This window comes from Mobula birostris, chromosome 22 (assembly GCF_030028105.1).
Source record: "Mobula birostris isolate sMobBir1 chromosome 22, sMobBir1.hap1, whole genome shotgun sequence".
NCBI lineage: Eukaryota > Metazoa > Chordata > Chondrichthyes > Myliobatiformes > Myliobatidae > Mobula > Mobula birostris.
In genome coordinates this window covers 60,542,067-60,554,718 of record NC_092391.1, presented here as the reverse complement: position 1 = coordinate 60,554,718, position 12,652 = coordinate 60,542,067, and the positions used below count along the sequence as shown (strand labels likewise).

General features: G+C 43.8%; 1 protein-coding gene across 1 annotated transcript in view; it reads right to left on the bottom strand.

Moving 5' to 3' along the window:
- Positions 1–2,726: 2,726 nt before the first annotated feature.
- txnrd2.2 (thioredoxin reductase 2, tandem duplicate 2) overlaps positions 2,727–12,652 on the bottom strand; it is a 185,422-nt gene continuing 175,496 nt past the window's right edge. The window contains exons 15-16 of the mRNA XM_072240869.1: positions 12,275–12,444; positions 2,727–4,065 (exon numbers count right to left, since the gene is read on the bottom strand). Of these exons, the coding sequence (XP_072096970.1) occupies positions 3,942–4,065; positions 12,275–12,444 (294 nt within the window). The 3' untranslated portion in view covers positions 2,727–3,941. The remainder of the gene's footprint in view (positions 4,066–12,274; positions 12,445–12,652) is intronic.

The window sequence follows — 12,652 nt, the reverse complement described above, 5'->3', positions numbered from 1 at the left end:
GAGGAACAGAGACGAGATTCTTTGTGTGCAATAGAAACACCCAGATGGTATGCTGCCTCCCAGGTGCCAGGTTCAGGTATGTCTCAGATAGGGTCCATGGCATTCTCAAGGGTGAGGATGGGCAGCCAAAAGTTTTGGTACATATTGGCAATGACGATATAGATAGACAAGATGAGGAGGTCCTGAAGAGAGATTTTAGAGAGCTCAGTAAAAGCTGATAAACAGGACCTCTCTGGATTGCTGCCCATGTTACGTACCAGTGAGGGAAAGAATAGGCAAACCTGGAATACAAAAGTAAGTTAGCCAATAATATTAAAGAGGATACCAAAAGTTTCTTCAGATACATAAAGTGTAAACGAGAGGAGAGAGTGGATATTGGACCGCCGGAAAACGATGCTAGGGAGGTAGTAATGGGGGCAAGGAAGTGGCAGACAAACTGAATAAGTATTTTGAATCAGTCTTCACTGTGGAAGACACTAGCAATATGCTGAAAGTTCGAGAGTGTTAGGGTTCAGAAGTGTGTGAAGTTACCATTACTTGGGAGAAGGTTCTTGGGAAATTGTAAGGTTTGAAGGTAGATAAGTCACCCAAAACAGATGATATACACCCAGGGTCTGTAGTAGGTGGTTGAAGAGTTTGTGGAGGCATTAGTAATGATCTTTCAAGAATCACTAGAATTCTGGAATGGAGTCAATTGTTAAGGAATTGTCGGGGTAATTGGAGGCACATGATATAATAGGCCAGTGTCAGCATGGTTTCCTTAAGGGAAAATCATGCCTAACAATTCTGTTGGAATTCTTTGAAGAAATAACAAGTAGGAGAGACAAAGGAGAATTGATTGATGTTCTGTATTTGTTTTTTCAGACGGCCTTTGACAAGGTGCTGCACATGAGGCTGCTTAACAATTTAAGAGTCCTGGTATTACAGGAAAGATACTAGCATGAATAAAGCAGTGGTTGATTGACAGGAGGCAAAGAATGGGAATAAAGGGAGCCTTTTTATGGTTGGCTGCCAGTGACTTGTGGTGTTCTACATGGGTCTGTGTTGGGGCCACCCATTTTTACGTTATACATCAATGACTTGGATGGTGGAATTGATGGCTTTGTGGCAAAGTTTGTGGGTGAAACGAAGACAGGTGGAGGGAGTAGTTTTGGGGAAGTAGAGAGGCTACAAAGGACTTAGACAGATTAGGAGAATGGGCAAAGACGTAGCAGATGGAAGACAGTGTCGGGAAATGTATGGTCATACACTTTGCTAGAATAAATAAAAGGGTAGACATTTTCTAAATGGAGAGAAAATACAAAAAACTGAGACGCAAAGGGACTTGGAAGTCCTCATGCAGGAGTCCCTAAAGGTTAATTTGCAGGTTGAGTCGGCGGTGAGGAGGCAAATGTGATGTTAGCATTGGTTTCAAGAGGACTAGAATATAAAAGCAAGGATGTAATGTTGAGGCTTTATAAAGCACTGGTGAGGCCTCACTTGTAGTGTGAGCAGGTTTGTGCCCCTTATCTTAGAAAAGATGTGCTGATAATGGAGAGGGTGCAAAGGAGGTTCACAAAAATGATTCCAGGATTGAACGGCTTGTCATATGCATTTGGTGGCTCTGGGCCTGTATTCACTGGAATTTAGAAGAATGAGGGGTGACCTCATTCAAACCTATTGAATGTTGAAAGGCCTCGATAGAGTGGATATGGAGAGGATGTTTCCTAAGGTGGGAGGGTCTAGGACCAGAGGACACAGCCTCAGAATAGAGGGACGTTCTTTTAGAATGGAGATGAGGAGTAATTTCTTCAGCCAGAGAGTGGTGAATCTGTGGAATTTGTTGCCACAGGCAGCTGAGGAGGCCAAGTTTTTACATATATTTAAGGCAGAGGTTGAAAGATTCTTGATTGATCAGGGCATGAAGGGACACGGGGAGAAAGCAGGAGATTGGGATAGAGAGGGAAAATGGATCAGCAATGATGAAATGCCAGAGCAGACTCAATGGGCCAAATGGCCTAATTCTGCTCCTATATCTTATGGTCTTTGTGTACTAAGATCATTAACAGTGGATCATGTCTCCGTACTGCCAGTTTGTGTTCCTGTAAATGTTCCTGTTAACTCCATAAACAAACATCTTGAAATGGTCACCATCACCATATCCCTAACAGCCAAAGAAACGCGAGCTAATGGAATTAAAGATCAGCTGAAGGAGTAGCCAGTCGGGACTGAGGCAAGCGAACAGGGCGGGAGAGGGTGCTATATAAATGCAAGCTTTCCCAGAGTGAAGCACCAGCAACTGCCACTGAGGCTGTCCTGACGGGTGATGAAACATCTGCAAGCTAATTACCAAGCTTGGGGAACACTGCAACATCCAACAACAGAATCCTGTTTGTCCTCAGTTTATAGAAAAGCATTCTGTGCTTCCCAGTGTGCATCAACACCTATTTTTTTTTAAGCGTGTCGTACCATTCTTGGCTGGCACGTGGTGTTAAGATTAACCGGGTCATGTTATGAACATTCCTGACTCGACCCTTGTATTTTTTACGAGGCCGAGTGGCTAGCTCGACATTCAACCCGGCACGGATGGAAAATGTGCTCGGGGGTGGCCCGACCTGGATTTGAACTTGGAAACCTTCGCTCTGGAGTCCAGCGCTGATCTCACTGCACCACCAGCCGGCATCAACACCTATGTTAAACATTTTTCTCCATAATTCATAGCTTCATGAGAACATCAGACAAGCTCCAAGCAACAGATGAAATATCATTTTATTCAATACACATATATTATAATAATTATATAAATGCCACATTATCAGACCTGCCTTTCCCATGAAATGGGTTTACAAACAAGTCATCATGAACTGGCATTTGCACAACCTGGCTATGATGTGGCATGCACATATAGTACATTGCCAGCCTACAACATGAGTCAAACCACCTTGACCCCCTTCTCCCCAGTCATCCCTGACGAGCACACCACAAAACTCTGGCCTTTGAAACAGAAAATCACTTTGGGTAGAAGAAAAAATATATACACACATTACCTCCACCCTCACCATTCCCAACATCCTTTGCTCCCACCAGATTTACAAACTCACTCTCTGTTCCATGTTGATAAATACAGTGCTGTGCAAACGTCATAGGCACCCTAGCTATATTAATGTGCCGAAGACTTTTGCACAGTACTGTGTATTCAACCTTTCCTGACAGACATTCCCATCAACAGGTGGTGAGCAAGTGTGTAAAGCAACCAATGTGTGTAAATCCTAAACACGAGATTCTGCATGGGAATCCAGAGCAACTCACGCCGAAGGAACTCAGCAGGTCAGGCAGCATCTATGGAAGGGAATAAACAGTCAACATTTCAGGCCAAGACCCAATGAGTCCCGATGAAGTGGCTCGCCCCAAAACATTAACTGTTTATCCCTCTCCATAGACGCTGCCTGACCTGTTGAGATCCTCCACCATTTTGTGTGTGTTGCAATGACCTCTGCATCTTGCAGGTGAACAAGCACAATCGATGCCCCGCAATTTGTCAAAGCACACCTGCAAATGCCATTCTCTTTCTCATCACCGGATAACAATGTTGTCCCATCCAGATATCCCCCTCTGCTGGCTGAGTTAGCAGATGTATCTGTTTTTACATGTCTGCTCCCCCCCATTGAACCCCACAACCTCTTCCATTTCACGTATCATTTCACACAGAGGACGGCATACAAAATATTTGTATATTGTTGAATTACATAAAGATATTTAAAGACTATGTTCAGTTCATTTAGTGTTAGTTCTTTGCTTTGCTCTGGCCACAAGGCTGAGCTTTTGAAGGCAATACTGAATGCCAACCATGGTTCTGATTTAAAACAGCATGTTTCAGCCATGTTTGGTTCTCCCGTGTGGGCTTTTACGTCAATGCTGGAGAGTTTGTGGTGTGCCAGTTGGTTCAGGGATGACGTTTAACCTCAGCAACTTGTGACAGTAGCATCCAAACCTGAACGCTTCGTGATGTTCAACTTATTCACCTCCTCAGCACTCGTTGGGTGGATGGCCACAGTGGATGTCAGCTCAGAGTACGTGGCGTTGCATCTGTAGGAAAACACACAAGATTAAATCTCAAATGAAATATACACTTACACGAGTCAATCCCTATCTGGGACTTAACTTACTGCCCATTACGCTACTGATGTTTATGGCAGCAATGTAGGTCCTCCATCTCTGGTGGTGTTCAGGGCTTCCTTCAACATGTCAGAACCTCTCTGTTTTCACTATGGTCAATCATGCAAGTCCTGGATGGAGACTCAGGAACACTGTCGTATTCAGATGTAGAAGAATTCCTCATTTCTGTTTCCATAACTATCCTGTTTTACCAGTCAGGGTTGTTAACCCTGAGCTGAACCCCCAAACCTGAAGGACCACTCTTAGTCTGGCCTCTACACCTTAACCTGTTTGGTATGGGTGACAAATCCCTGACTCCAGTCAATATAGCTCTCTGAGTCATTGGGGCATGAAAGCCTCTGAACCACGACAAGGTTGTGGTCCTCTTGGAGGTCCATGGTTAAAACTACACAGAAAGGGCCACTACGGTAGCGTAGTACACCACTCTGCAGTATCTGCGACTCGGGTTCAATTCCCAGTACAGCCTGAGAGGAGCTTGTACGTTCTCCCTGTGAACGCCAGGCGCTGTGGTCTTCTCCCACATTCCATAGAAGTACTGGTCAGTAGGTTAATCGGTCTTGTAAATTGTCCCATGATTAGACTAGGATTAAATCGGGGGGATTTCTGGGCATTGCATCTTGAAGGGCTGATTGTACCTGTTCCGCACTGAATCTCAATCAATAGATAAATAAATAAAACAGGGGTGCTCTTCACTGATTAAATGGTGAAATTAGCATGCAAAGGCCTAGACCACTGATCCAGGGACCCAAGTCAATAGACAATAGGTGCAGGAGTAGGCCATTTGGCCCTTCGAGCCAGTACCACCATTCACTGTGATCATGGCTGATCATCCACAATCAGTACCCTGTTCTCTGCCTTCTCCCCATATCCCTTGACTCCACTATCTTTAAGAACTCTATCTAACTCTTTCTTGAAAGAATCCAGAGAATTGGCCTCCACTGCCTTCTGAGGCAGAGCATTCCACAGATCCACAATCCTCTGTATGAAAAAGTTTTTCCTCAACTCTGTTCTAAATGGTCTACCCCTTATTCTTAAACTGTGACCTCTTGTTCTCAACTCTCCCAACATCAGGAACATGTTTCCTGCCTCTAGCATGTCCAATGCATTAATAATCTTATATGTTTCAATCAGATCCCCTCTCATTCTTCTAAATTCCAGTGTATACAAGCCCAGTCGCTCCAATCTTTCAATATATGACATTTCTGCCATCCTGGGAATTAACCCAGTAAACCTATGCTGCATTCTCTCCATAGCAAGAAAGACCCTCCTCAAATCTGGAGACCAAAACTGCACACAGTACTCCAGGTGGGGTCTCACCAGGGCCTTGTACAACTGCAGGAGGACCTCTTTGCTCCTATACTCAACTCCCCTTGTTATGAAGGTCAACATGCCATTAGCTTTCTTCACTACCTGCTGTGCCTGAATGCTTACTTTCAGTGACCGATGAACAAGGACACCCAGATCTCATTGTACTTCCCCTTTTCCTAACTTGACACTATTCAGATAGTAATCTGCCTTCCTGTTCTTGCCACCAAAGTGGATTACCCTCACATTTATCCACATTAAACTGCATCTGCCCACTCACCCAACCTGTCCAAGTCACCCTGTATTCTCATAACATCCTCCCCACATTTCACACTGTCACCCAGTTTTGTGTCATCTGCAAATTTGCTAATGTTACTTTTAATCTCTTCATCTAAATCATTAATGTATATTGTAAATAGCTGCGGTCCCAGCACCGAGCCTTGCGGTACCCCACTAGTCACAGCCTGCCATTCTGAAAAGGACTCGTTAATACCTACTCTTTGTTTCCTGTCTGCCAACCAATTTTCTATCCATGTCAGTATCCTACCCCCAATAGCATTTTCTCTAATTTTGCCCACTAATCTCCTATGTGGGACCTTATCAAAGGCTTTCTGAAAGTCTAGGTACACTACATCCACTGGCTTTCCCATGTCCATTTTCATAGTTACATCCTCAAAAAAAAAACCAGAAGATTAGTCAAGCATGATTTCCCCTTCGTAAATCCATGCTGACTCAGACTTATCCTGCTACTGCTATCCAAATATACTGCTGTTTCATCTTTTATAATTGACTCCAGCATCTTCCCCACCACTGATGTCAGACTAACTGGTCTATAATTGCCTGTTTTCTCTCTCCCTCCTTTCTTAAAAAGTGGGATAACATTAGCTACCCTCCAATCCGCAGGAACTGATCCTGAATCTATAGAACATTGGAAAATGATTAACAATGCGTCCACGATTTCTAGAGCCACCTCCTTAAGTACCCTGGGATGCAGACCATCAGGCCCTGGGGATTTATCAGCCTTCAGTCCCATCAGTTTACCCAACTCCATTTTCTGCCTGATGCGAATTTCCTTCAGCTCCTCCATTACCCTTGGTCCTCTGGCCACTATTACATCTGGGAGATTGTTTGTGTCTTCCCTAGTGAAGACAGATCCAAAGTACCTGTTCAGCTCGTCTGCCATTTCCTTGTTCCCCATAATAATTTCACCCGTTTCTGTCTTCAAGGGCCCAACTTTGGTCTTAACTAATTTTTTCCTCTTCACATACCTAAAGAAGGTTTTACTATTCTCCCTTATATTCTTGGCCTGCTTACCTTCGTACCTCATCTTTCACCCCCCGTATTGCCTTTTTAGTTATCTTCTGTTGCTCCTGAAAAATCTCCCAATCCTCTGGCTTCCCGCTCATCCTTGCTATGTTATTCTTCCTCTCATTTATTTTTATACTGTCCTTGACTTCCCTTGTCATCCATGGTCGCCCCTTAGAATCCTTCTTCCTCTTTAGAATGAACTGATCCTGCACCTTCTGTATTATTCCCAGAAATAGTCAAGAAACCATTACAGCAGCTGGAGAAATTAAATTCAACTAAGTGATATAATACACACCTCAGCAAAACTGCATGGAGTCATACAGCACAGAATTGGACTTTAAGGCACAATTGGCTCACACCAAGCAAGAAGCCCAACTACGATGGTCCCATTTGACCCATAACCCTCTAAACCTGTCCTAACCAGGCACCTGTCCAAATGTCTTTTGAATGTTGTTATCGTACTTACCTCAACCATTTCCTCTAGCTTCTCATTCCTTAAACAGATTGCCAAACTGGTTTAATGATACCTTTATCTTTGTTTCCATTCTTTATCTAAATCTACAAACCCCTCCTCTTATAGGATCGCCTGGCGTTCAATCAATGGTATGCACCCAGATGATAGTATTTTTGATATGGAAAAACTAATCTCAAATCCCAACAAGTAATTGGAATCAACACACACACAAAATGTTTGAGGAACTCAGCAGGTCAGCCAGGATCTATAGAAATTAATAAACCGTTGATGTTCAGGCCAAGGCTCTTCTTCAGGATTGGAAAGGAAGGGGGAAGATGCCAGAATAAGAAGATGAGGGGAGGAGAGAGAGGCAAGCTGGAAGGTGATAGGTGAAGCTAGGCAGGTGGGAAAGGTCAAGGGCTGGAGAAGAAAGAATCTGATAGGAGACTAGAGTGGACAATAGGAGAAAGGGAGGGAGGAGAGGCAGGTGACAAGGAGTGAAAGGAATAGAGGAAGGGGAGTGGGGGGAGGGAAAATTTGGTCACTGGAAGGAGAAATCAATATTTATGCCATTAGGCCACTAGAGGCTACCGAGATGGAATATCAGCTCTTACTCCTCCACTCTGAGAGTGGCCTCATCTTGGCACAAGAAGAGGCAACGGATCCACACGTTGGGACAGGATTGGGAATCGGAATTAAAATGTTTGGCCTCCTCCACCACTCCTCCTTCAGGACTTGGCCCAAAATGTTGACTGTTTACTCTTTCCCATAGATGCTGCCTGGCCTACTGAGTTCCTCCAACATTTTGTGTGTATTTGATTTCCAGCAGCTGCAGATTTTCTCTTATTTGGCACCCAGAGAAAGCTCACGCATTCAAGGGGAGAATGTACAAACTCCTTACAGGCAGTGGCAGGAATTGAATCCAGGTTGCCTGTACTGTAAATCCTACTATCAGGGCAGCATGATAGGATATATAGACAGGGTGCCTGTGACCTTTATACAGCACTGAAGTAAGTTTACATATTGCACTGTACCACTGTCGCAAAACAAAAATAAATTCCGTGACATATGTGAGTGATGATTAACATGATATGGGTCTCTATTTTGCACTGAGAATGGGAAGGGGGCAGAGAGTGGGGAATCATGGTTGGGAAAAGGGGAAGGATAGGAGGGATTGGAAAGCACCAGAGAGACATTCTGTAATGATCAATAAACCAATTGTTTGGAATCAAATGACCTGGCTTGGTGTCTCAGGGCTGAGCATTTCTGCACCCGTGCCAACCTCCTCACCTGCCCCTGGCACTTAAGAGAAGTATGAATAAGTACATGTTGAATGGAGAGCAATGGACCAGGTCAATAGGCAGACTAACAGTTCAGCACAGAATGGATGGGCTGAAAGGCCTATTTCTCTGCTGCAGTACTCTATAACCCCATTTGTAGTCAGGCATGACAGTTCACAGACTTTGCAATATTAGCAACAGATTGCTCAGCCAGAGGAACATAACTGCACGTCATGGCCATATCATTTCCTACAGAGATACTGCCTTTGTTTTACATGTTACCCTCCTCCGTCTTATCTGTTAGCCAGACTAGTTTGTTTCTTTCTTCCCCAGTTCTGATGAAATGGTCCCAGATCAGGATTGTTAACTGTTCCTCTCGCCACTGATGCAGTCTCACCTGCTGAGTTTTTCCAGCATTTTCAGTTTTTATTTCAGATTTCTGGCCTCTGCACTTTTTAAAAGATATTTTCACTTGTGGTGTTTTTGTTGTTGTTGTTCCTTTTCGCGCCTTGCAGCACTTCGGGCAGCATTTTTGCCATTTCTTTTTTGACAGTTTTTTACGAGGTCGGGTTTCTAGCTCAAGATAGCACGGATGGCAAATGTGCAAGGAGCCAGCGGAATTCGAACCCAGGACCACTCGGCTCAAAGTCCAGAGCTGTTGCCACTACACCACCAGCCAGCTTTGTGTTGTTTTTGAAGTGTCCTAAATACTCAAATAAAACTTAACTGAATCTTTGCGTTGAAAACATTCTGACAGGCTGCATCACTGTCTGGATTGGGGGGAGGGGCAACTGCATAGGATCGAAAGAAGCTGCAGAAAGTTGTAAAATCAGTCAGCTCCATCTTGGGTACTGGCCTCCATAGCATCCAAGATATCTTCAAGGATTGGTGCCTCAGAGAGGCAGCGTCCATCATTAAGGACCCCCATCACCCAGGACATGCCCTCTTCTCATTGTTACCAGCAGGAAGGAGGTACAGGAGCCTGAAGGCACACACTCAATGATTCAGCAACAGCTTCTTCGCCTCTGCCATCTGATCTCTAAATGGACATTAAACCCCTAAACACTACCTCACTTTTTAAAATATTATTTCTGTTTTTGGACTTTTTAATTTAAAAAAGTGGGCACGTGGCCAAGTGGTTAAGGCATTGGACTGGCTACCTGAAGGTCGTGAGTTCAAGCCCCAGCCGAGGGAATCTGCTGTGTCCTTGAGCAAGGCACTTAATCACACACTGCTCTGCGACGACACTGGTGCCGAGCTGTATGGGTCCTAATGCCCTTCGCTTGGACAACACTGGGGTCGTGGACAGGGGAGACTTGCAGCATGGGCAACTGCTGGTCTTCTATACAACCTTGCCCAGGCCTGTGCCCTGGAGAGCGAAGACTTTCCAGGCACAGATCCATGGTCTCGCAAGACTAATGGATGCCTTTAATTTAACCAATGAATGTGCATAATTGATTTACTTTTTTCTCTATTAATATGTAATGCATTGCACTGCTGCTGCAAAGTTAACAAATTTCATGACATATGCCGGTGATGTTAAAACTTATTCTGTTTCTGATAATTAATTGCACAAGAAATTAAGAAGATAAATATCGTGGCACGGGTAGCCAAGTAGTTAGCACAACACTTTACAGTACCAGCGACCCAGGTTCAATTTCCACCACTGCATGTAAGGAGTTTGTATGTTCTCTCCATGACCACATGGGTTTCCTCCCACAGTCCAAAGATGTACCAGTTGGTAAGTTAATTGGTCATTGTTTCTTTTGCCTGTTGTACATTGATAACATAAGATGCCTCGGGCCTGGTACCCTTGTTTGGTGGCACGACAGGCAGTGTGAGTGCTGCGTGGTTGTAGCAAAGACTAGGCCTCAAGCCGTGGGCTTGCACGCTGCAGTCCAGGAGCCCTCCAGTGTTCGATTGGTGGAACACTAGATTGCTAGATTGCAGTGGCTGCACACTGCTGAGAATCTGTACAATTAGGGTCTTGGATTACAGGTGTCCCCCGCTTTACGGAAGTTCGCTTTATGCCACTTCGCTTTTACGAAAGACCTACATTAGTACCTGTTTTCACTAACCAAAAGAAATGCGAAGAGGATTTTCGCTTTTACAAAAAAAGGCACCCACTTTAAACTTGTGTTTACCCCGAGAAAGACTATCATGACCGTGAAGCCCTGCGCGGGCAAGTGTGTACGCATGCGTGTTTTTTTTTAGGTTTTATGTGTTATTTTTTAATTAAGTGCATTCGTGAACATAGCCAGATCAGAATTGCTGATAAAGTCAACTAGTTCCTAAAGAGAACTCTGCTAGGTCAATTAGATGGTTCATTGCTGCTCAGCGATAGAACACAAAAAAATCATGTGCATAATTAAGAAACATTAAAAAATAGTAGAAACACTGGAGTCATGATGATCATGATGAAGTCTGCCGGAGAGAGACATTTATACACATGCTGTCCTCCATAATTCAAAGAGATTGAAGGATAAGGTTGCAGGGTGACAAAACGTGGCAGGAGCACTTGGAACTAAAAACTAATCCCAAATGGGAGAAAACAGCACCTGTTCTTTCCGCACTGTTCTCTGGCAGCTTAAGAACTAAGTCCAGCCGGAACATAACTCACAAGTGCTCTTGAAAGTCAGGTATTAATCCTACCTACCAATAACCAAGCATTGCCATCCTGGTCCCCTTCATGATAGCTTATGAAGAAGCATGCGACTTCCCTCCCAGAGATGATAGGTGTTTGTGCACTCAACTCTTGAAAGCTTGGACCCCATCGTTGCAGATGTTTCCAACCACAGCATCTGGAAGGCTGTTCCAAATTCTGACAGCACAGTGAAGGAAGCTTCTATCCAGTGTGTAGGTTCTCGCATCAGGCATAGAACCAGCATGGGCAGATACAGATAAACTTGATCATGTGGTGCGCCGTCTCTCATAAGATGAAGGCAACATGGTGCGAAGGTCTGCAGGACTGTGGCTGGTGTGCATTTTGTATAGCACGGTAGTTGCAGCAACCGTCAACTGTGGTATAAGCTACTGATGGCTAGCTTCTCACGAGCTGTGGCTTCATCCACACCTATAATCCTGAGAGCCTTTCTTTGAATGGCATCAAGCTGGCTGAGGACACTCTGTGAGGCATTCATCCATGATAAGCAGGCATTCTCCATGATACTTCGTACCTGGGCTTTGAAAACTGTGGCTCTGCCCTTTTTGTGTTACTTGATATGACTTGGTAGACTATTTTTTGGGTCTGGGAACACTCGAAAATTTCCCTCATATAAATTAATGGTAATTGCTTCTTCGCTTTACGCCATTTTGGCTTACGAAAGGTTTCATAGGAACGCTCTACTTTCGGATAGCGGGGGAAACCTGTATAAGTTTCTTTTAGGTGACTATGTTTGCTTTTTGCTCGCTATTTTGAATGTGCTGTGTATGTTCTGGCCCCAGAGGAACACTGTTTTGTTTGGCTGCATTCATTTACAGTTGAATAATAGTTAAACATCAATTTGATTTGATTTGTTTTGAAATTACCTTGTGATTAGATTAGGATTAAATTGAGGAACTGCTGCATGGCACGGCTCCAAGGGCTGATTTTGCACTGCATCTCAATAAATAAATAAATATTCCGTTGCACTATTCACTTACGTGCTATTAGTTATCAAAATTCCGAACTATTATAAGAGATTTGTGCATGATTACAGGCATATAGAATCGAACATTTTGAGATATAATTAATTTTAAACAAAAATCAAGAAGAAAAATAATTTAAACTTACTTAATTCCCAGCGCAAATCCTTGAATGACCTCTCCGGCATTTGGTCCAATGAAGTGAAGTCCAAGAATACGTTGGTCATCTTCACGCAGACAAACCATTTTGATATAGCACTGGGCGGCATCCCGTTCAGCTACTGTAAACTCCAGCGGCTTGTAAAAAGCATGATAAATCTATTGACAGAGAAAAAAAATCAAAATAATAGGAACCACGCTTCTGTGTCTATATGTGCACTATATACAGTACTGAGCAAAAGTCTTAGGCACACACACACATCTACATATATTATATATACAGTGGCATACAAAAGTTTGGGCACCCCGGTCAAAATTTCAGTTACTGTGAATAGCTAAGCGAGTAAAAGATGAACTGATTTCCAAA